Source organism: Rhinatrema bivittatum, chromosome 5 (genome assembly GCF_901001135.1).
Source record: "Rhinatrema bivittatum chromosome 5, aRhiBiv1.1, whole genome shotgun sequence".
NCBI lineage: Eukaryota > Metazoa > Chordata > Amphibia > Gymnophiona > Rhinatrematidae > Rhinatrema > Rhinatrema bivittatum.
Window position 1 is genome coordinate 307,711,754 of NC_042619.1, and position 24,428 is coordinate 307,736,181.

General features: G+C 47.1%; 1 protein-coding gene across 1 annotated transcript in view; it reads left to right on the forward strand.

Annotated features, from left to right (window-relative positions):
• LOC115092443 (vitamin K-dependent gamma-carboxylase-like) overlaps positions 1-24,201 on the forward strand; it is a 41,182-nt gene extending 16,981 nt beyond the window's left edge. Inside the window, exons 3-9 of the mRNA XM_029603276.1 lie at positions 2,632-2,790; positions 4,381-4,546; positions 6,159-6,237; positions 9,393-9,499; positions 17,550-17,713; positions 22,016-22,305; positions 24,175-24,201. Of these exons, the coding sequence (XP_029459136.1) occupies positions 2,632-2,790; positions 4,381-4,546; positions 6,159-6,237; positions 9,393-9,499; positions 17,550-17,713; positions 22,016-22,305; positions 24,175-24,201 (992 nt within the window). The remainder of the gene's footprint in view (positions 1-2,631; positions 2,791-4,380; positions 4,547-6,158; positions 6,238-9,392; positions 9,500-17,549; positions 17,714-22,015; positions 22,306-24,174) is intronic.
• Positions 24,202-24,428: the final 227 nt, after the last annotated feature.

Genomic DNA, 24,428 nt, shown 5'->3' on the forward strand with positions numbered 1-24,428 from the left:
CCACAGAGGCATTCAAACACTGCACGGAGCGGCAGTTGCCACAGAGGCATTCAAACACTGCACGGAGCGGCAGTAGCCACAGAGGCATTCACGGAGCGGGATGCCAGTGGCCAGTAGTTAATGTTCCACCTTCACGGAGCGGAAGGATGGAGGGCTGCTATCTCCAAAAATAAAATAAAAAAAACAAACAAAAAAATAAAAACAGGGGTGGGTAAGAGTATGGGGCAAGGGTGTGGCCTGCTTGTTACAGCTGTTGCTACCCCTAATTGAGCTGGATGTCACTTGGATGCAGATTCAAAGCTGCTCTCTAAATTGGAGGTGGGGTGGAGGGGAATCAGGGCTGGAGGGTACTGGAAGCCAATAGTAACAGGTGGGAGAGAGAAAAAGGGGAAAAAAATGGATAAAGTGCGTAGCTTGCTGGGCAGACTGGATGGGCCGTTTGGTCTTCTTCTGCCGTCATTTCTATGTTTCTGTGTAAGTAAATCTTCATTATCAGGCAGGCAGTTTTGTAAGAGGGTGTTTCTGTGGCTAAAATGCGGGTTTTTTTTTTACCTGTGGAGAGCCATCACCAAATCGGATTCTTATTCCCCAGAGGTTATGAGCGATGCCTCCGCAGCACCCCCAGCTGGCCCCATTGACTCAAACCTGGGTCTTGCCCATGGTTGTGCCCAGCACTGCCCCTGTGCTCTTGGGCCAGCCCTGTTTATAGCGCTTGTGAAGCAGTTTTCTTTTATCGCAGTAATAATTTTAGTTTTCCTTTAAAGATTTCGGCCCGGGGTTTATAAAGCTGAAACTGATCTCCTGAATGAAGTTGGGGACTTCTCCTGCTGTTTGTTGTCACGCTCGGCATTTTGCTGAAGCCTTCTGTGCCTTCCCAGCTCCGCCGGAGGCAGAAACTGTGGGGAAACGCGCTCTCCCTTTCTTTCTGAAATGAGCAGAATGTTCTGTTCTGTTGCCGGTGCTCTTGATTGCGACACTGAAAGCTGTAGCTACCAAACAACTCCCTGTTTGAGTTTCTCCACATATTTGTAAACCTTTTACCTTGGCCGCCCCTTGTGTGCGTGGTTGTGTGGCCGATGGCTGCAGCTGCGTGGCAGGGCAGGCGACCTCCTGCTTTACACAAAGAGCCCTTGTGATCGCCACGGCTGCTGCAGGCCAAACCAAGGCTTGTCTGTTAAAGCCTCTTGTTTTTATTTTATTGCTGTATTTGCACATCTTGTTTGTCTGTCTTGATTGGATTTTAAGCTCCAAGGAGCATAGACTGTCTCTCATATATCTCTGCATAAACCTGCTATAGAAGTTATTAATCATAATAATAATAATAATAATAATGTCTCCTGAAGGGCAGAGCATGCGGCTGGTGGAACTCTCTCGGCAAGGCTTGTAATGTCACCATGACGGTGCAGGACTGTGCTTGTTATTTAGTCTGGACATGGGTGCGAGAGGTGCAGAGCTGCTTTGGAAGTCTGACTGCGGAGGGGGCAGAGGCGGGAGTTGCTCCTGGGCGCGGGTTGCATTTATTCATTGCATTACTCCATTATCTCAATAGGAGGTGCTGATCGTGGCCCTGGTATTTTTTATTTTCCAAAACCTGTTTTGTTTTTTTTTTCCATTTTCTGGGGGCCAGATTTGAGCAGCATGTGTGGTTACAGAGTACGTGGGTACTTTTTTACTGTGTGTGTTTTGTGGGTAATTTTCATAGAGAAACTGCCTGGATAGTTCTTTATCTGTGAAACTGAGCTCGTGTGACATCCGCATGTTAAAAGTGTCCTCAGGCTTCGCACCTGCTGTTTGTGCGGGTGGCGGGGAGGATAAAACTGGGTGCATGTGCTTTGAAAATCATACAACATGCGTCCTGTTTTCTTCCTCTGAGCTAAAAACCCCCCATCTCTTCCTTCCTTCCTCCTCCCTCCACTCCCCAGGAGCATCTCTCTTTCACCCAGCTAATAGCTTGCATGTACTTTTAGCCGGATGGAGGGTGGCAGGACAGTTTACCTTGGGAAATCCTTATTAAAAATGTCCTTTTTTGGTTGTGCTTTTGACTATAGATGCTGGTGGACCTGGGTTTATTGCATGCATTTCCCCAATAGACTTCATAAATCAGGCCCTGATCAGTTTTCCTCCCAGATAACCCTAGCAGCTATTGTTTACTCTCAGCCATGTGTATCCATAAAGCAGACCCTCTGAGTCAGCTCTTTATTGGAGGAGAGAGGACTGTGCCTAAAGGCTCCCTGATGAGCGCCTGATAGGAGGCAGCAGGGAATGGCTTTGTGTAATTAGAAGAATTAAAGAGACAGATGTCATGACTTCTTCCTGATAAGAGCCAGTAAGTAAGAGAGGGGCTGTATGCGATACCTCACTGATGAGAGCCAGATAGGGAAGCATAAGAAGAGAGTTAACAAGTGAGGAATAGGTGGCGAGGCTGCCCATGTTGATTCCCTGAAGAGACCTTGATGAGGAATAAGGAGAGAGAGAAGACAGTAAAGAAACCTTCCCCTGTTATAAGGCTAATGTTGAGATGGTCTCTCTCTCTCTGATGAGACTGAGGCATCTTCGGCAGAAGGTGCTTTTGGGCCTCCTCCTCCTCCTCAGTACAGCGTTTCTCTTTCCTGTGCCTCTTGTCCCTCCCAGGTTTGCTGATGGCCATGGACATCCCCCAGGAGCGGGGCCTGAGTTACTTGGACTATAAGTTCCTGGATGGGCTGCAGGTGTGTCGCTTCCCATTGTTCAACTTTTTGGAGCCCCTCCCGTTGGATTGGATGTATCTCGTCTATGTGATCATGCTGACAGGTGAGAGGTCAACGGCCTTGAGGCGTGGGGTGAGAGGAGAGGGGAGGGCAAAGCAAGAGAGCTCGGTTCAAAACGCACAGGCATGCCGGCATTTCCAAACCTTGCAGCAGCACCCAACGGTCTGTTTCTTGCAGGCACCTTGCTGTCTTGTGTATTTCTCTTCCTCTCGGATGTCTCGTAGCTCAGTACTCCCCTGCTCACCTCTTCTGCTGTCACCTCTCACCGTCCGTCTCTCTAACAAACGTGAACACAGACTCCTTTCTTGCCATCTTTCTGTAACATTGTATATTTACGTTGGGGGTTATTCAAGGACTCTTAATGCTCCCTGCCAGGTGCTTCTGTGGGACTTGGGGCTCCCAGTTAGGACCATCCAGATGGATGTTTTTATTTGCAGGTAGCTTTTCCCAGTCAGCAAGTTAATGTAAGGAATAAAGAGATCCTCTCCTTTGAACACCGTTCCCTCACTTCCCCTGGGCTCTTGCAACGTGAAGAATTTGTAGAAAGGCCTGACCCTCACAGGATGCGGCTATAAATACAACAAAAAAAAGAATTTCCCTCAGCCCAGGTCCTGTGGCGGCAGCAGCAGAGGCTCTCTTCTGCCCTTGGCCTACACGTGATGCGCTGGTGGCACCAAGCCCTGACGACAGGGCGATTGGGGGCAGGTCAGCTTGGGGGGATAGGACAGTTTGCTGACTCGTTGTGTCCTACTGGGTCCACGCACTCTGCTTTAGGGTCCCGCCGGATCCCCTGCACTCTCGCTCCAGTGGCAGTGTCTCCACATCATCTCGCACTGTTAGCGTTTTCACGTTGTCCACCCGCCCGCTATGCCCCCGCCTGAAATGTTAGTGTCGCAGGCGGATGGTCAGAATGAAACTGTAAGTGCGTTTTATTACGTAAAACATGCTAAAAAGCATTAAGAGGGGGCAGTGTTTAAAATATATGGAGAGCTTGGAGGCCTGGGCCTGAAAATTTGGTGGTTGGAGGCACCTCAGGTACTTCAGTGACTATGGAGGCGGCATCTACATTACAGCAGATACAAAGACAAAATGAAATCCCTGGGCCTTGTCTGCTGGCCTCGTCCCTTTGCGTCATGAGTAAAAGTACTCATGCAGTTTTACCCTATTTTACCCAGGTAACTATCTGGTTGTCTGAGTACAATTTTCTGAAAATTTCTTTCCTAATATTTGTTTTATATCTTTTTTTTTTTTGTTTGTTTTTCAAAACTCTGTCAGCAGCAGCAGCTTCTTCATACCTGACTGTTTTGCTTAGGTTGGGCTTGTCTTACACATCCTCAGTAGATGGTTTTAAGTGACCTCCTGACCAGCCCCATGTTCCCTATGATTTTGTGATTTCAAGGAACAAAGTGCAGATGTTCTTCTAACTGAGAGGCCCACCAGAAATAGTGGAGTGAACATCATCCAGAGTAAACAGCATTCGGCATCTTAGGATGACCATATCTCCCTGTCCCGCTGTCTTTCCTTTCTCCACTCTCTCCTCATACGACCTCCTCCCATTTCCTTTCTACTTTCTGTGCCACTTGCGATGTCTTCTTCTGCTGATCTGGTATCCACCTCGCACTCTTCCTTCCAGGGGCCCTGGGAATCATGCTGGGCTGCTTTTACCGTCTCAGCTGTCTGCTCTTCGTCCTTCCTTACTGGTACGTCTTCTTCCTGGACAAGACATCATGGAACAACCACTCGTACCTGTACGGGCTGATCGGCTTCCAGCTCGCCTTCATAAACGCCAACAGATACTGGTACGGGGGGTACAGTGTGTGGCACTGGGTCTGAACGAGCATGGGCACGGGTGGGGCAGCCATTGGTGCAGGGCTTTGTGATCTAATTCTTCAGTGAGCAGTGGATGGAGATGCCAGGATTGAGAATTGTGGGAGGAGGAATAGCCTAGTGGTTAGAGCAGTGGGCTACAAACCAGGGAGACCAGGGTTCGAGTCCCGCTATTGCTCCTTGTGACCTTGGGCAGGTCACTTTACCCTCCATTGCCTCAGGTAAGCCCTCTGGGGATAGGGAAAGCCCTACAGTACCTGAATGTAAACCGATGTGATATCTCAGATCGAATGTCAGTATATAAAAAATAATTATTAATAATAATAATTTCCAGGGACGGGGAAGAGGAGTCCATTTGCAGAGCAAAACATACTATAAGCAATAGCATTTCTGGTGAAGCTTATTTGTACCTGCAAAAGTAGCAGGGTACTAATATCTCATCTGGATTCTTTGTATTTTTGGTCTGACAGTTTTTTTTTCTTTTGCTCCTTTGGGCTTTCAGCTTAATTGGAACCATCCGGTACTGGCCACAGCGCGCCATGAATTTTCATTCCCAACTCTCCAGAGGGAGAGAGGTTACCCCCGCCCTCCCCCGCACATACTGCAGTTTTAAAACTCTTCCCTTGCTAGTCTTGCCCAGTCACTGCAGCGTCAGCCCTCATCCAGGGGTCATGGACTGCAGCTCACTCCCTCCAGCTGCAGGGTTGGCAGGTGAAACATTTCCCCCTTTTGACTGGCCAAATTTAACTTGCTAAGGGCCAGATTTAATAAGCACTTTTCCCGTGGAGATAGAATGAGAAAGAGAACCTTACTAAATTAGGCGCTACACGTGCGAGGTACCTACATTTAACTGTGTGGCTACGTCAGGGGATGGAATTTAGCCAGTTAATCTGATTTTAACTGTTAGCCATTAAGTTACCGAGTTGATGCTGAGCAGAAAAATAACAGACCTAAACCTATCTGGACAAATTCAGCTGAATTTTCAGCTGAAAAACCAGCCAGTTCGGTTTGGCTGAAAACATACTTTGTGGGTTTTTGAAGATGGAGCCATTTGAGTTTAGTCTCCCCTCCTTCTGCGGGTGGTTCACGCTACCTCCTTAGCATGTGCTCCTACTCCATAGCTATCCCCAGCCAGCTTAGAGAGAGAAGGCTTGGGAACTGGACCCAGAGCTGGCCCCAGCACTGCTGATTTTTTGACTATGAGCCTGGCGCTTAAGAAATTGCTGTACCAGGCATTGACCCTGGGACTGCGTGCAGAACTGTGCTGTACAGCCCTGGACCGAGTCCATTGGGCTGATGGAGGGTGGAAGCTTGCATGCTCAGACCCTGGTAGGAGGACTTTTCCTGGCCACGTTTTGGAGCAACTGATGCTGAGGATGCTGCTTTTGGGTCTGATGTTGGGGGGGGGGGGGGGTGTGAGGCATACAAAACCAGGAGGTGAGAAGTAAGCGGAAGAACTCCCCCAGGTGTTGCGAATGAGTTTCCTACGTTGCCCTGGTTGTGGATACGCCTCTGATAAGTGAGGAGCATGGAGCTGAGATGCAGAAAGAAGGAACTCTTTACCCTGATGGGTTCTTCTTGTAGGTCCATCGATGGGCTGTGGAATGCCAGGAAGCGAAATGCAGATGTGCCGCTATGGAACTACACTCTGCTGCGGACGCAGGTGAGGAGGGGAAGGAGGCACATGTGGTGTCTTGGGGAGGGAGAGTCAGACATATGGAGAAAGTAAAGATGGGTGGATGCAGTCTTGATGCCTAGTGTGTATGTGCCAATCGTTACAGAGTTAGAGCCGAGCCGGTAATGTTATCTGTCCTCAGAAAACCCTGAGCCCTATTTTTGCATCTGACTGTTCCTGTGAATAGATGCACTTATATTCCCCATCCCCATAGTACTGTGCTGAATTAGGTTACTGGCAGCAGACGCAGAGACCCTGTGCACTTTCTGCTTTTGGGATGGGGAGGAAAGGTAAAGGAACTGTCTGGGCTGAATGCAAGTGGGTATTTGAAGACGGGAGGGTACTGTAGTTTTCAGTTGTTGCTGGTACCTTAAAGCCCATGTGTATATTTGCTATTGGTGAGCCAGGATGCACAAATCAGGCAGACCTTTGTAGCCAGCCTTTGCCTAGAGATTTCAGTCTATTGTCCTTATGCCTGTCGGGATTATTCCAGTGAAATGCTGCAAATTCAACATTTATCATAATGAGCCACCTCATCCTCCCACCCCTGCCCCATTAGATATTGGTGGGTTTGGGAGCTGGGGATTTCAGGCCTGGTTTATTATCCTAAACTGGGTCTTGATAGATTGTCATTCCCAGGAGAAAGCTTTAAATATTAATCTGTACAAAGTGGTATAGTGAAATTGAAAGGGGATAATGATCAATGGGTGGAGAGAGATGAATTAGCAGAAATATTAAACAAATATTTCAATTCAGTGTTCACAAAAGAAGACCCTGGAGAAGAACCGTCACTTGTTATCAAGACTGTAGAAGGAGGTAGCATAGACGAAACTCCATTTACAGAAGAGAATGTATGGGAAAAGCTAAGAAAACTGAAAGTGGACAAAGCCACGGGGCCTGATGAGGTTCATCCCAGAATACTGAGGGAACTCAGAGATGTGCTGGTGGGTCCACTGTATGACCTGTTCAATAGATCTTTGGAAAAGGGTGTAGTGCCTAGTGACTGGAGAAGAGTGGTGGTGGTGGTCCCGCTTCACAAGAGTGGGAGCAGAGAAGAGGCTGGAAACTACAGGCCGGTTAGCATCACCTCAGTGGTGGGAAAATTAATGGAGACTCTGCTGAAGGAAAGGATAGTGAACTATCTACAATCTGGTGGGTTGCTCGATCAGAAGCAGCATGGATTCACCCAGGGAAGGTCCTGTCAGACGAATCTAATTGATTTCTTTGATGGGGTGACTAGAGAACTGGATCAAGGAAGAGCGCCCAATGTAATTTACTTGGATTTTAGAAAAGCTTTTGATACAGTCCCACACAGAAGACTCATCAACAAAATGAGAAGCTTGGGAGTCAGCTCCAAGGTGTTGGCGTGGATTACAAACTGGTTGACAGAAGACAACGGGTGATAGTAAATGGAAAATACTCAGAAGAGTGAATGGTCTTAAGTGGAGTGCCACAGGGACCGGTTCTGTTCAACATCTTTGTGAGCGACATTGCAGAAGGGATAGAAGGTAAAGTTTGTCTGTTTGCGGATGATACTAAGATCTACAACAGAGTGGACACGCCAGAAGTACAGAGAATGAGACAGGATTTAAGGAAGCTGGAAGAGTGGTCGAAGATATGACAGCTGGGATTCAATGCCAAGAAATGCAGAATCATGCATCTGGGGTGTAGTAATCCGAAAGACCTATGTGCGTTGGAGGGTGAAGGACTGCTGTGCACGGAGCAGGAGAGAGTCCTTGGGGTGATAGTGTCTATCAACCTAAAGTCGACGAAGCAGTGTGACATGGCGATAGCCAAAGCCAGAAGAATGTTGGGCTGCATAGAGAGAGGAATATCTGGTAAGAAAGGGGAAGTGATAATCCCCTTGTACAGGTCCTTGAGGCCAATTCTGGAGACCATATCTCAAAGGAGACAGGATGGAAGCGGTCCAGAGAAGGGCAACCAAAATGTTGGGTGGTCTCCATCAAATGATTTATGAGGAGAGTTTGAAGAACCTGAATATGTATACCCTGGAGGAGAGGAGGAGCAGGGGTGATATGATACAGACCTTCAGATACTTGAAAGGTTTTAATGATCCATGGTCAACCACAAACCTTTTCCATTGGAAACAATTTAGTAGAACTAGGGGTCACGATTTGAAACTCCAGGGAGGAAGACTTAGAACCGAAACATTTCTTCACTGAGAGGGTGGTGGATGCCTGGAATGCCCTTCCGGAGGAAGTGGTGAAGACTAAAACTGTGAAGGATTTCAAAGAGGCATGGGATAAACACTGTGATGTAGATTTTAAAAAGTGCACGCGGGCGTACATTTGCACGTGCTACCTGGCGAACGCACGTGTACACCCAATTTTATAACTTGCGCAGGGGTCAGCGCACACAAAGGGGTGCACAATTGTGCACCTTGCGCGCCAAGCCGTGCTGCCTTCCCCTGTTCCCTCCCAGGCTACTCCAAAATCGGAGCGGCCTGGAAGGGAACTTCCCCCCCCCCCCAAATTTTTAATTTACAAGTTGCATGTGCTGGCCAACTGCTGCTGGCTTGTGATCCCAAGCACAGCGGCAAATGGCCGCTGTGCCTGGAGCATCCCGCCCCACCCCCTTCCTGCCTCTTTAGTAAAGCCCCGGGACTTACACGCGACCCAGGGCTTTACGAGCGTCACCAGACCTTTTGAAAATAGGCCCAGCGCGCGTAAGGCCGGTGACGCGTGTAACCTTTTGAAAATCCGGCCCTGTGGATTCCTAAAAGGCTGGAGGATGGGAATAAATAGAAAAGCTTAAACGGCACAGAGCGGCATTTACTAGCCTTAAGAGAAACGTGGGGGTAACCTACACGGAGCGGCAGTTAATACCTTGGGAAGCTTGCTGAGCAGACTGGATGGACCATTTTGGTCTTTTTCTGCCGTCATTACTATGTTACTAAATGTTACTATGTATCTTTGTTCCCTTTGGTGGTAGGATCTAATGTGGAATTTCAACCCCCCTTCCTCCTCTCGTATACTTCAAAGAACACAATGTGCAAATCAACTTGACATGGTATTCTCCAACCTGTGTGGTGCAGCAATTTGCTATAGAAAAGTCTACAACCTTGTTAACGCTGTCTGCCACTGGCAGAAGTCACGATTCCGATTTGCTGTCTTGATTTACAGATTTTCATTGTTTACTTCCTTGCTGGCATCAAGAAGCTGGATGCTGATTGGGTAGAGGGATATTCCATGGGTTCGCTCTCGCGCCATTGGCTGTTTGACCCCTTCAAGTAAGTTTTCTGTCTTTCCAGGTGCCTCATTCACAGGGGGCTACCAGGTTACTCGTCGACATCCAGGTTAAAGTTTGGCTTTTTAAAAATAAACTTCTATGCCACTGCACCTTTGGATCTGAAATCCTAATTTCCTTATGAAAAGGATGATGGTGGATCATTGAATGTGATGGGGGAAAAAAATTAAACAAATAAAAAAAACCCCCCCAAAAACAAATACAATCCAGGACTGTTCGGCCTGACTTTGGTGATTAGGCTCCATTTTCTGAATGAAGCCTTTGTACCCAAATGGTCTTTCACCTGTTGGAGATGGACACTGGGCTTGAGGGTAGGTGGAGGTGCGCAATACGTTGCATATCACCATTGTTTCTGGTGATTCTGAAGTGGAGGCAACCATGTGCTAACATCATGAAAGTTTTCAGCTGTAGCGGAGGTGAAGGGTGAGTGTTGGAGGTATCGGCTCCCCTAACCATAAACTCAATTCCATGCTTCATGCAGTGAAGATCTGAAAAATATAAATAAGTGGAAAAATTAATTTTTATCTTAGTCACTTCTTTCCCACTCGTTGTTATTTATTCTTTCATGTCCTTTCTCCCCTTCCTCCCTCTCCCCCTGACCACATGAAGAGTCCTCTTGTGATCAAGTTCTCTTGCTAGCTGAATGTCGGAGGGGGAAACTTCTTGTGAGGCTGAACCCACCCGCCTCTCACTTTCAGATTCTGGGGCCCTGCAGCCTCAGACCTTTCTTGTCCCCAGGGCCCCAAGTCCATCACCTCCATGACAGGACTTGGACCGTACCATCCCCAGCCAGACTTCAGTTTGGGGTCTTCTGTGCCACAGCATTGCCTTTCCCTTATCCTCTTACAGGAGAAAGAAGGGGCCCTGCTGGGCAGAATGACTGAAACACTCCAGCACAGAGCTGTCACAAGCTGATAACCTGCAGATCTTAGATTTGGGGTTTTACAATGCAGAATATGTCTGAGATATGACACAGATAGAGATTTAATAAAAATATATAAATGCAAAGAATCTATTTATATCTTTTGTTTTTATATAGCTTTTCAGATATGTATTTATATATGTAAACTCTGTTCCTGTTCATACCCAGATCAGTCCCGACAAGTGGGTTTTGCATCCCTACCAGTAGATGGAGGCAGAGAACAAAAACTTTGAGGCACTGCTGCATAACAGAGAGTGCCACCTGCAGTCCCTCGGTATTTCTCTGTCTCCAGTAGATTGCAGAGGTGCAAACCTGCAGTCTGACTAAACTTAAAAAAAAAAGGAAGATATCGGATTGGATTATCATTCCCTGAGGTGTTAGGTATGTTAGTGGACCATCCTTCGGTGGTGCTGGGCGACCGGGAGATTGGTAATCCCTTCCTGTCTGTAGGCCACTGTTTCCGGAGGCCCTGAAAGCTAAGGGACTGGCTTCCTTGTTGCCTCCAAGGTCTCCCCCTGCATGTCATCGTCCTCAGACAGGGAAGTATTCATGTTTTTATGTTTTTGATTAAGTTATAAAAAAATTAAAAAGTGAAACCAGGCTCTTCAGTTGAGGTGGACTTGCGGCGGGGGCTGTCGACGCCAATTGCAAGGGGTGAATGGTAAGCCTGTCTTTACTTTGTTCCGTCAGGGGATCCCAGTGGCTAGGGGAGCTTTCCCACACGCCATTCTGAGCAAGCGCGACTGCGCGGCTCTTTTTGCTGACCAAGTGTGTGGCCTGCTTTTTTGTCGGTGCACACACGCACTTTTTTCTCCTGTAGCGATCTTTTCTGTCTCTTGGGGAATGACGCCAAAACCACACATGGCAGCATGCAGGGTGTGTGTCCTCTGGTCTTCGAGGCTCAGTACTCACTTCCTTTGCACCAGCTGTGCTTCAGAGGAGGAGGGAACCTCTTTGGGCGCAACAGGTGACTGGAGGGCCTCTAAGTCATTGGGGATTCAACTGTGGTCCTGGAGGGGAGATCAAATTTGTCGGCTGGTCCGGCAGAGGATCGTGGGCAGCAGCAGCCCGCACCCCCTAGGGAGGCAAATGATTTCCCTCCCCCATTCTCGCCTATGGGTCAGGTGCCTGTAGGGGATCAGGATGGAGGAAGGGAATCTGATGTTAGTCTGCCTGATCAGAATGCTGATGATCTGGAGGAGTTTTCTTCAGAATTTGACCTCCTCCTGCATAAGGCTTTTCTGGCGAGAAAGGGAGCAGGGAAGAAGCGTTCCAGTGAGAAGGTTCCTGGTCACTCGGTCAAGAGGCAGAAGGTGGGATCTTCTGGTGGCTCTGGGGACCCTATGAGGCATCTGAATCTTGGGTGCACTGGGGCCAAAAAAGATCCTAGGGATTTGGAGGACTCTGACATGCAGGAGGATCCTGCAGATCTGGATGTGGCTGCAGATCCGGACCCAAATTCCCAATCCTGATGTGAATAGAGATGACCCTGATCCGGATGAGTTACCAGTGATAGAGGGGGACGACTCCAGTGTGGTATCTCTGTTCAAGAAGGAGAAGTTGCATTCCCTCATTTCCCAGGTTCTGGAGGAACTAGAGGTTAAGGTAACCCTGGAAGAGTCAGATAATGAAGGGGTGAAGCCAGTCCTGGATGGCCTGCATGGTTCCCCTATTGCCTTCCCTTTGCCTAAGAAAATCTGTAAGCTGGTGAACCGGGAATGGGACTTCTTGGAAGCTGGCTTGAAGGTTGGTTGCGCAATGGCGAAGCTGTATCTGTTGAATGAAGAGATTCTGGATCGCCTGCGGGTTCCTAAAGTGCCTGTGGCTGTGTCCGTCGTTACTAAAAAGACAACAATTCCAGTGGTGGAGGTCGTCTGCTCTGAAGGATGTTCAGGACCATAAATTGGAGATTCAGTTGAAAAAGATGTTTGAGGTTTCTTCCTTAAGCTTGAGGGCGGCAGTTTGTGGCAGTATGATGCAGAGGGCCTGTTTGTGCTGGGTTCAGAAGGCTCAGGAGCAAGCTTCAACAGGATCCTTTAGCACAATGCAGTCCGCTCGGCTGGAAGCTGGTTTGGCTTATGTGGCAGATGCGCTGTATGACTTGGTTCATACTTTGGCCAGGAGCATGGTCTCAGCAGTGGCGGCTCGCAGATTTTTATGGCTGCGCAATTGGTCGGCTGACATGAGGTCCAATTCTCAGTTGTGTAGTCTCCCCTTTAAAGGGAAATTCTTGTTTGGAGAGGATTTGGATCAGTTGATGAAGACTTTGGGGGAGTCAAAAGGAAATAAGTTGCCTGAAGATAAAAGGAGTGGCAAGAAAGTTTTCCCTCCCTACTTCCGTTTTTGGGATATGCGTCAGTACCGTTCAGTCAAGAGCTCCTCTCCTTTGTGGCCAAAGCAGTCTCTGGGTAGACAGCAGTCCTTTTGGGGGGGGCCCGCAGATCCTCCAGAGATGGTGCTGGTCAGGGGACTGGAAGTGGAAAGTCAGCACAATGATGCCAGATGCGCTCTTTCCACCGTGGAGGTAGTAGGGGATAGGTTGTCCCACTTTTACAGGGAATGGGCCAAGTCAGCTGAGGGGAGATATGATAGAGGTCTTTAAGATCATGTTGAACGAGTAGATGTGAATCGGTTATTTACACTTTCGAATAATAGAAGGACTAGGGGGCACTCCATGAAGTTAGAAAGTAGCACATTTAAGACTAATCTGAGAAACTTCTTTTTCACTCAACGCACAATAAAGCTCTGGAATTTGTTGCCAGAGGATGTGGTTAATGCATTTAGTGTAGCTGGGTTCAGAAAAGGTTTGGATAAGTTCTTGGAGGAGAAGTGCATTAACTGCTATTAATCAAGTTTACTTAGGGATTAGCCACTGCTATTAATTGCATCAGTAGCATGGTATCGTCTTAGTGTTTGGGTAATTGCCAGGTTCTTATGACCTGGATTGGCCTCTGTTGGAAACAGGATGCTGGGCTAGATGGACCCTTGGTCTGACCCAGCATGGCAATTTCTTATGTTCTTATTACCAGAGATCAGTGGTTTCTGAAGATGGTAAGAGACATTAGAATTTTCACACCCTGTCAAGGAGACCTTTCTAGAGTCCCACTGCTTGTCGCAAAGCAAGCGGGAAGCAATAAAGTGAATTCTACAAAGATTACAAATGTTGGACGCCATAGTTCCAGTTCCTTTGGTCGAACAGGGACAGGGGAGGTACTCCATTTATTTCATGGTTCCCAAAAAAGGATGGCTCCTTCCAGCCCATTCTGGATTTGCAAAAGGTGAATGTAGCCTTGCGGATTCCATGTTTTCAGATGGAGATATTGCACACCGTTATAGCAGTGGTCCGCAGAAGAGAGTTCTTGGCATCATTGGACCTGACAGTGACCTATCTCCATATTCCCATTCAAAGGGACCATTAGAAGTTTCTACGGTTCATGGTGCTGGGTCAGCATTTTCAGTTTCGAGCTCTTCCCTTCAGCATAGCCACGGCGCCCTTCACCTTCACAAAAGTAATGGTGGTAGTGGCGGCAGCCTTGAGGCAAGGAGGGATTCTGTTCATCCATATCTGGACGATTGGCTCAGTCGGGCAAATACTGAGGAGGAGTTCAGTTGTTCCATCCAGCGAGTGATGCTTCAGTTGAGTTCCCTGGATTGGGTTATAAATGTGGCAAAGAGTCATCTGGTGCCATTGCAATCACTGGAGTATCTGGCAGCGAGATTTGATACCCAAAAAGACAGGGTTTTTCTGATCGCAGACAGAGTGTCGAAGTTGCAGGCGCAAGTGCAGTGTCTGCTCCATCTGCCGGTCTGGGATTATTTGCAGGTCCTGGGCTCCACGGCTTCCACATTGGACTTGGCTCCTTGGGCCTTTTCAGAAGGTGCTGTTGTCCAGATGGAATCCGTTGTTGGAGGAGTATCATCAACTTATACCTCTTCAGGGAGAATCCAGGTCCTGTCTCTCGTGGTTGCTTTCTCATCTCAACTTGAAGAAGGATGTAGATCTGGAGTCCCCAGATCGGGTAGTAGTGACCATTGATGCTAGCCTCAAGGGGTGGGGGGACAGTGTGTCAGGGGTGGTCTGCACAAGGCCATTGGTCATTGGAGGAGGTGACATGGTCGATCAATCACCTTGAGACGAGGGCAGTATGCAGAGCCTTAAAGACCTTTCTTCCTTTGATCAAGGTTCAAATGGTGAGAATCTTCTCGGACATTGCAACAAAGGTGGCTTATATCAATCGTCAGGGAGGTACAAAGAGTCACGGAGTGGCTCTGGAGGCTCAGCAGTTGTTTGCTTGGGCAAAACGTCATCTTGAAGGTATAGCAGCATCTCACATAGCAGGCGTGGACAATGGGCACGTGTACTTCCTCAGCAGGCAACAGCTAGTTCTGGGGGAATGGGAATTATCCCCGGAGGCCTGGGATTGCCTATGTGCCAGGTGGGATGTTTCTCAGTTGGACCTAACAGCAACGAGGGCCAACACGAAGGTGGCAAGATTCTTCAGTCGCAGAAGGGAAGTTGAGGCAGAAGAGCTAGATACTCTAGTTTGCCTGTGGCCGATGAGGATTCTCCTATTCATGTTTTCTCCTTGGCCACTTGCACTGCAACATGCAACCGACATAGAGGTACATCCAGGGCAGGTGGTTCTGATGGTGCCATCCTGGTTTTACTGCTGAAAGAGTGAATGTCCTGGTATTAATTGCAGAAACTTTACACATTGTAAATACGTTGAGTTTTGTGTTATATGGTTATCAGTGTTTTTCTAGAAGCATGAGGGGCTCCAGGTCAGGGGGGGGGGACCAACCCTGAGTTTCCTGTTCGCCCTGAAAGTTAGGGTGATGGTCTCTACTTTTTAGATTGGTTACAGATCAATGCTGAGGGACTGCAGGTGGCACTCTCAGATATGTAGCAGTACCTCAAACTTTTTGTTCTCTGCCTCCATCTGCTGGTAGGGATGCTTACCAGCAGTTGGAGACAGAGAACAAACCCACTTGTCTGGACTGATCTGTGGTATTACAGGAACGAAAATTAGCAGGTAAAAACCAAAGTTTCTTTCCTGCATATGTAAATCAGCCTGAGCAGGAGCTTTGCTAGATATGGGTACATCATAGAGGCAGAGCAGAGAAGAGCAGTTAAACTCCTTAATCAAATCCTTGCCATCCTGTCCTTTCTCATCACTGCTGCTTTTTGTCTGGTACAGCAGGGGAGGGGCTGGAGTGGGCATAGTCGCCCTGGGATTCAGCTGGAGATAAGGAGAGGAAGCTTAGGGATTAGCCTTGGATAGAAAAGGATTAAACTGGGTACAAAAATGCCGGGGTTCAAGATGTTAGGTGAGATAGAAGGGGTGGATAAAGCATCCACAGGAGAAAGGTGGAAAGGGGGGGAAAAGAATACCTGCTTAAGGAAGGGAGAAAAGCAGGAAACAGTACTTGCAGGAGGAATGGAGGAACTGCAAGAGCAGAGTGCAGAAGGAAAGAAAGTTAGAGAAAGGGGGAAGAGAGAGTGCAGGGGAGAAGATTAACACAAGTGGAGGTGAGAGCTAGAAGGAAGAGGAGAAGAGCAAGATCTTAGGAGGAATAAGAAAGGGGAGAAAACATTGCAGGTAGATATAGGAGAATAGTGTAAGGAGGTGGGTGAGGTACACAGTGCAGAAGGAAGGGCTAGGGGGTGAGAAAACACAAGAATAAGAAGAGAAGATACAGGGAAAGAGCACAAGATTGAGGGGAGAGAAAGATAATGCACATGAGGAAGGGGAGAGAAGAGCACAGAAGAAATTTGAGGTGCAGAACGAAGAAGAGAGGCATCAGGAGGGGAAGAATGAGTAATGAGAAATACACTGCAGAAGGAAGGAGTCAGAGAGGAAGAGACAAATCCAAAACAGAAAAAGAGAAACCACACCAAACAAAGTGAAAATGAAAAGGCAATGGCCACATGACCAGAGAATGAGAGAGAGAAATGCAGAGCCATAAAATCAAGTCAGAGACAGCAAGGTTTGGAAATGATTTTACTGCCTGAAGGAGAATATGAATTAACTAACTGATGTAAAACCGGGTTGGACAAACCGTCTGGCTTGATCGCCACGTTGGGGTTTGTTGCTTCTCTCAAGACCAGCTGAGAAGCAGTGCAGAGATATCTCCTTCAAGGTCCGATGGAGGAGTTGGGGAGATCTCGTCATGTAAGTTTGTGGACATAAATGGCCTACATTTCAACATCCTAACTGCAGTTACAGGCTAATAGGCAAGGCCCCCCTTCACGTTAAAGTATATTTCATTTTAATTAAAAAAAAAATGATTGTAATTAAAACAAGTTTTGAGTAGGACAGTTTGCAGATTCCCTACGCTTTTGGGGCACACAGCAATACTGAAGATTTCTGCAGCGTTCCTTCTCCTTGTCTACTGTGTTACTACCTTTTAAGAAGGTTTGAGGTGTGGGGAGTGAGGGAGCATAGCAGTGCAGGAAGCAGGACACGATTCGGATAACTTTATTGGCATGACAGTTTGATCTGTGTTGTCAAAGTAATACACAGACTGATTAAAAGGAGAAGAAAAAAAAAGAAAAAATAGCAAAATAATAATAGTAAAGTTAAGTTCCAGGTTAGAGAAAGTACAGTATGGGGGTCAAATCTCAGGTTTTAGTGCTGGTCCATATTGTTCTTGTTCAGAATTCATTTGTGGCCTGGTCATAGATACAGAATATTTTGCATCTGTATGATCCTGGGGGAGAAACAGGAGGAAAGCAGGTACAGAATATTTCCTAATCATTGTTCTGTGGGAGTCTTTTTGATTTTCCCTGTCAGCTTTGCGAAATGTGCATCTCTGTTATGTTTGTATTTGCACAGTGCAGGAGGAAATACATTTCTTTTTCTCTGATGTTGCATTGTACACCGAATCTGGCTTCTTAGACTTTACAGTTTAGGTTTTGTCTGCGCATTTATATTTCTAGTGCGTGGTCACTTATTCTGTATTTGGTGAGGGTCAGTCTGTTTTTGCATTTCTGTGCAGGGCTCTGTAGCAGTCCAGATTGTTCTGTTTTCTAATCTGCACTTCCAAATGGGAGGTATATTGGTGTTCTAGGGCACATTGCAATATTTTCCTTGCTGTGTTCTCTTGGCAGGCTTTTCCTCTCGGAGGAGATGACGAGCCTGCTGGTTGTGCATGGCGGGGGACTGCTCCTGGACCTGACAGCAGGCTATCTGCTCTTCTTTGATGTCACTCGCCCTTTCGCCCTCTTCTTCGTCTCCTACTTCCACTGTATGAACTCGCAGCTTTTCAGCATTGGTAAGGCATGGATAATTTATTTATTTTTATTTATTTAAGTTTTTTATATACCAACATTCAAGACGGTGGTCCCATCATGCTGGTTCACAAGAAACAGGGGTGAAATTATAATAAACTTTACCATTTAAACAATAGTGCAGAAAAGCAGTTACATATAACAAGGAGAACAATAACTTGGAATGAGAAGGGAAATGAAGATTAGAAAGTTATATATATGTATAAATAACATTGTGAGAGGTGGCTATTAACGCTAATACTAGCGGAGCTTGTTGCATGAAGAGAGTTAGATGGGGTTGGAGTTAGGAAAGGCCTGCGTGAACAGCCACGTTTTGAGTCTTTTCTTGAATGTTGAGATGTTGGGTTCCATTCTAAGATCCGGGGGAATGGAGTTCCATAATGTTGGACCGGCTGTGGAGAATGCCCGATCTCTAAGCGTGATGTGTCTGGTAGTCTTGGCTGGAGGTACTTGAAGTGATCCTTTGTAAGCATCTCTTGTCGGTCTTGTGGAATGGTGTAATCGGAGGGGAATATGGAGATCGATTGGGGCTAATTGATGGATGTTTTTGAAAATGGTGAGAATGGCCTTGTAGATTATTCTGAAGTGGATGGGCAGCCAATGGAGGTCCATCAAGATAGGTGTTATGTGTTCTCTTCTCCTGGTGTTGGTGAGTATACGGGCGGAGGCGTTTTGTACCATTTGTAATGGTTTGGTGTGTGATGAAGGGAGACCAAGCATGATGGTGTTGCAATAGTCCAGCTTTGCGAAAATGATTGATTGTAGGATCGTTCTGAAGTCATGTGTGTGGAAGAGAGGTCGTATTCTTTTCAGCACTTGGAGCTTGTAAAAGCAGTCTCTGGCGGTTTTGTTGATGTTAGCTTTCAGGTTTAGGTGATTGTCAATTTGAACTCCTAGATCTCTCACTTGTGTAGTGCTTGGTACTGTAGGATGAGTGTATGTGATGGAGCTGTTTTCTGGAGTGATGAGTAGAAGTTCCGTTTTTGATGAATTTAGTATCAGGTTGAGACTTGTAAGAAGTTGTTTGATATTTTGGAGGCAGGATTCCCAGTGCAACATTGTTTTTGCGAGCGATTCTTCGATGGGGATCAGGACCTGAATATCGTCAGCATAGAGAAAATGTTTGAGATTGAGGTCAGTGAGAAGTTTACATAAGGGTAACAGATAAATGTTAAACAAGGTAGGAGACGGGGATGAGCCCTGAGGGACTCCTACGGCTGCGGGGTGTAGAGAGGATTCTTTATTATGAATCTTGACCTTATAACCTCTGTTGCTGAGGAAGGTTCTGAACCATGATAGGGCAGTGCCTGAGATACCTATGGCTAATAATTGGTTGACGAGAAGGGAGTGATTGACCGTGTCAAATGCAGACGAGAGGTCGAGTAGTATCAGAAGGAAGGCTTGTCCTTTGTCTAAGCCTAGGATGATGTGGTCAGTCATAGAGATGAGGAGGGCTTCCGTGCTTAAGGTTTTACGGAATCCGTATTGTGATGGAAATAGAAGGTTGTTGTCTTCAATGTGGTTTGAGAGTCGTGAGTTTACCAATTTTTCCATTATCTTGGCTATGAATGGGAGGTTAGCTATCGGTCTGAAATTGTTAGGATCGTTTGGGTCGAGATTTGGTTTTTTGAGAAGGGGTTTGAGTGAGGCAAGTTTGAGGTTGTCCGGATAGAGTCCTTGTGTGAGGGAGCAATTTATGATGTCAGCCAGGGATTTGGAGATAGATTCTGGAATTGCTAGTAGTAGTTTGGTTGGGATGTGATCCGAGGGATGAGAGGATGGTTTCATTTTCCTTAGAATTCCTTGGATCTCAGCGGATGAAGTTGTGTCAAGTTCTTCTAACCGAGTGTAGTTGATTGAGGGTTGAGGAGTAGTTAGTGGAACAGTGGGGTTCGTGGGGAGCTGCGATAGGAGAATATTGATTTTGTTGTTGAAGAAAAGAGCTAGTTCTTCTGCTTTTGATTGAGCTTGGTCATGTGTAATCTCTGGTTGGTTTACTTGTGTGAGGTTGGCTACATAGCTGAAGAGGGCTTTGGCATCGAAAACAAGGTCGTGTATCTTCGAGGCGTAGTAGTCCCTCTTGGATCTTAGGGTGCTTGATTTGTATTGATGCAGAGATGATTTGTAGATTGAAAGGGTGATGGTTCCTGGGTTTTTGCGCCATTTAGCCTCATTTTGTCTTAGTTGGAGTTTGATATTTCTTAATTCTGCTGAGAACCATGGCTGTCTTTTGGAGGAATTCTGGTGTGGTTTTTTTGTAATAAGAGGGCATAGCTTGTTGGCTATAGTTTCGGTGATTGTGTTCCATGATCGAAGTGCTGCGTTCGGATCTGTAAGGTCCAGTTGGTGGAGTAATGGAGATAGGTGATTATTAAGGTCTTCTGGGGAGCAAGTTTTCCTGTATTTGAAGGAGGGCAAAGGAATGCAAGCCGGGTTGGTATCTTTTATAGAGAATGAAGTAGTTATGAGATAGTGATCTCACCACGGGACCTTTGTGCAATTAGGTATAGATACTGGCTTGATTGCAGTGTTAACGAAGATCAGGTCTAACGTGTGGCCGGCTTTGTGGGTAGGTTTATTAACTATTTGAGTGAAGCCTAGTGCTGTGAGAGCAGTGAGGAGAGTTTCACAGTTAGGTGATGGGGTAGGGTTATCAACGTGCATGTTGAAATCCCCTAGAATGATGGCTGGCGAGTCAAAGTTGAAGAGGGAAGAGGTTAATTCAACCAGTGGTGAGGCATCTGATTCCAAGAGTCCTGGGGGGGCATATACGAGAAGGATTTGTAGCTTGTCTGAGGTGAAGAAGCCGAATTCAAGTTTTGAGTTGGAATTGGATTGCTGTAGCGAGAATCTGAGGTCCTTTTTAGTTGCTAAGAGAATGCCTCCTCCCTTTTTTTTATGACGAGGTAGCGAGAAGAAGTCGTACGCCTCAGTAGGTAGTTGATTAATTATTGCTGTGTCTGATGGTTTTAACCATGTTTCAGTAATTGCACATATCTCCGGTTTCACATCGATGAGGTAGTCGTTCAATATTACAGACTTTTTCGTAAGGGATTGAGCATTGAAGAGGCTTAAAGAGAAAAGGGTGAGGCCTAGAAGTTGTGTGGAAGGAGAGACTAAAATTGAAGAGAGGGATTTGAGGTTGTGTTGTTGGGCATGTCGGACAGAAATTCTTTTAGGTGGAGTACTATGTTGGAGAATTGGAATTGTGAAAAATGGGGCCATTTGTGGGGTCTATGTTGTATGAATGTTTGTGGCTTGCTGGAGAGGCTGGATGAATGCTGGACGCTTGCTGGAGAGGTTGGATGAGTGTTGGACGCTTGCTGGAGAGGCTGGACGATTGCTAGAGAGCTTGCTGGAGAGGCGGACTTTGATTCCCTATGGCTGAAACGGTTAATCTGTATCTTTGCTGGCTGTTGCCTTTGTTGAAGATTTAGGTTGTTCCGCGAGTAAGGCTCGGGGCATCCTCGGGACTCTACGAAGGGGCGAGACAAAGGGGCAGGCCCCTTTGTCACGCTCCTTCGGCGTGCTCCTTCGGCGCGCGGCGCCTAGCAGGGTAGGATTTAAAGCCCTGCCGGGCTCTCTCTGGTTGGCTGCCTTCAGTTTCAGGGCGGGCCTAGGCGCGTTTTTTGTTTCTTTTTTAGGTTTTCCTTCGCCGGAAACGGCTTCGGCGATCGCAGCTGGCGTCGGGGTCCCCCGGGTGGGGAGGCCGAAAACTGACCTGACCTTCCCCCGGTGGGGCTCCTGCGCCGGTCGCGCAGGTCTTCAGTCGCCGCGTGGAGGAGAGAGGATAATGGGAGCAAGGCTTCCTAATCTCCTGCCAGCTCATGCCCAGGCTCTAGGGAGATAGACAGAACAGCCAGTGCATGTTCGGGAATTAGAAGGAGGTAGCCTGCTCTTCTCTCGGTGATTGCATTGCACACCTTAGATCTGTCCGCACCACTATTCTGTGGACATACCATGTTAGAGCAGACACCAGAGTTCATAGCTTTTGTTATATCCGCATGAAAGTAAGTGAAAGACCTACAAAGAGACAAAAAACTACTGCAATTCCATTTAGAGACCTGCAGATTTGCTTATGGTTTGCAACCACTTTTTGCTGCCTGCAGAAATGTTCAGTGTTCTGAGTTGACGGTCTGTCATGGATTTCTTGTGATGGGTGCAGTGACTCTGCTGTTGTGTGTTTCTCTCACGTCTTTGTGAATCACATTGCAGTGTGAGGGTATCCCTGTATCTTCTGCCTTTGCATTCTCACTGCCTGGTTAACCCCCTTGCTTCCTTCTCAGGCATGTTCCCTTTCACCATGCTGGCCACCAGCCCCCTTTTCTGCTACCCAGACTGGCCTCGGCGGCTGGTGGCCAGGCTCCCGTCTGCGCTCAGGAAGCTCCTGCCGCCGGCCGAGCCCCCGCAACCTAGCAAGGAATGTGTCTACGAGGAGGGAAGTGGAGCAGAGCGGACGCAAGGACCTACGAGGGCAGAGAAAAAGCTTGGGCTGAGACAGAAGCTTGGAGCTGTTTTCACGGTGCTTTACATCCTGGAGCAGTTCTTCCTGCCGTACTCGCATTTCATCACACAGGTAACAGGAGGGGAACGGTCCTTGTTCTTCACACACACAGTCTAAGTGCAAAGGTTCCCGCATAGGTCTGCTCCTGTGAGCCGAGCCGGCTGTGGCAGTGGTGGGGATGATGGTTAGCTGCAGCAATGTGATATTTCGTAGGTGACACCTGCAGTACTTCTTGTGATATAAGAGCACCACCGCGTGCAAGGTTAGGGGAGAAGGGCAGGGAGACCAGCATAGCAAGGAAAGGGATCATGTACAGAAACACCAGATAACTCACTGCAGTGATCTGACAAACGCCCTATTCAGAGGGATTTGTATTATAATCTTTAAACTGAAAGAATAAAACTTTGAAAGTTGTGGTGCCAAGATCGGAGGGAGGGGGCTGGCAGTGGAGGGGAGAGGGTTTGGGAAGTGCCCAGTACTGCCAGAAGAGGAAGTCGGCCCAATGGAGGAGGATCAAGTAGCAACTTAAATGTCGTTTTCACTGTTTTATACAATTCTGGAGGGAAAATTATTTCACTGTAACTCCTAATATCCAGGAGAGACGTGCCAGAATTCTCTGTATGGTGAGGCGTGGGCAATCTTAACGTGTACAAGCAGAGGTTCCATAAACCGTCACATCCAAAGGGCTAATTATCAGTGCTAAAAACACAGCATCAGAAGTAAGTAAAGTGCTAAATGCAATCTATTGACTCTTGCCTTGCAGGGGCCTGCAAACGGTGTCAGACGATAGGCACAGAAAGCTCTCCTTCATTTGCTGGTTCAAAACATTACCCGAATCATAGGTTCTAGAACCCCTCAAAAAAAACCCAAAAAGTGAAAAAATACTTAAGCTCAGGACGCTTCATCTTATCACAGTTCCAAAAGCTGGGTTCAGAATAAACTGCCCAGCTGACACGGGCCCATGTTTCGGTGTCCAGAGCGCCTGCCTCAGGGAAAACGGTTTTACCAAACTCGCTGCAACATCCTCCTCGCGAGGCGTAAAAATGGCAGGAAGTGAATGAGAGCTTTCTGTGCCAATCATCTGACACCGTTTGCAGGCCCCTGCAAGGCAAGAGACAGTAGACTGCATTTAGCACTTTACTTACTTCTGATGCTGTGTTTTTAGCACTGATAATTAGCCATTTGGATGTGACGCTTTGTGGAACCTCTGCTCGTATGTGTTAGATTTATGGGAGGTTCTTGCTAGCTTTTATTGAAACCCTAGCCAGAATGTAAAATTTGCCAGCCCCCTCCTTTTAAGTCGTGCATATACATTTTATTTTCCCCTCTTTGGATACTGAATTCATTGTCATTTATAGTATCTTACTTATGAGACTCGCATTCGTTACCTGAACTTTATATTTTCAAATTGCTTCATGAGGACCTTCCTTGTCATTATTATTTTGCCATTTCTGTCATATATTTTTTCTAAAGATGTTCTTGCAATTTGGAGAATTCTCCGAGCTCGAGTTCCTGGCACACATGCTCCCTTCTTACAATCCAGCTTCTACTCCCGCTGCCCTCTCGTCAAGTCTGCTTTCCAGGAGCCGAGTGTCCTGACTTCTATAGTCTAATACATTTTTCTGTTTTAAGGCCCAGTGGTGCAGTGACTTACATTTTAAATGTCCCTGTCTTATTGGAACCTGAATAAGGCATAAACGTTCTAGCAGCTCCCAGTGAATGGGATGGGACGCTCCTACTCTCCTGCCTAGCAGTACTGCTTCTGAATTGTTGGGGCAGGCCCATGTAGGTCATCTTTGCTTTTACCATTGGGACAAATAGGACTGGTGGGGGACCTGCAGGGTGATTCTTTTTTTTTTTTTTTCCCCCAAAGAGCTCAAGACTCCAGTTTCTTCCAAGAAATTCTTGAGCTGTCTTATTTCCTTTCCTGTCTCTCAACAGAAGCTCCAGCTGGGACTCAAACCCTGAGGCTGCCGATGGCAGAGATCTAACCGTGCTTTGGCACAGGCCTAGGTAGAGACATGCTCTCGTGGTGCCCGTGCCGCAGCATCTCTGTATGGCATGCGCTTCTTTTCTGAACCAAAGGAGGGGTAGCGTGGGAACCACGAGTGTGCGTGTATCTATCTCTGTTTCTGTGCTGCCCTAGAGAAGGAAGACAATTTAAGCTCCTGCTGCCAATGAACCTGGCACCTAAG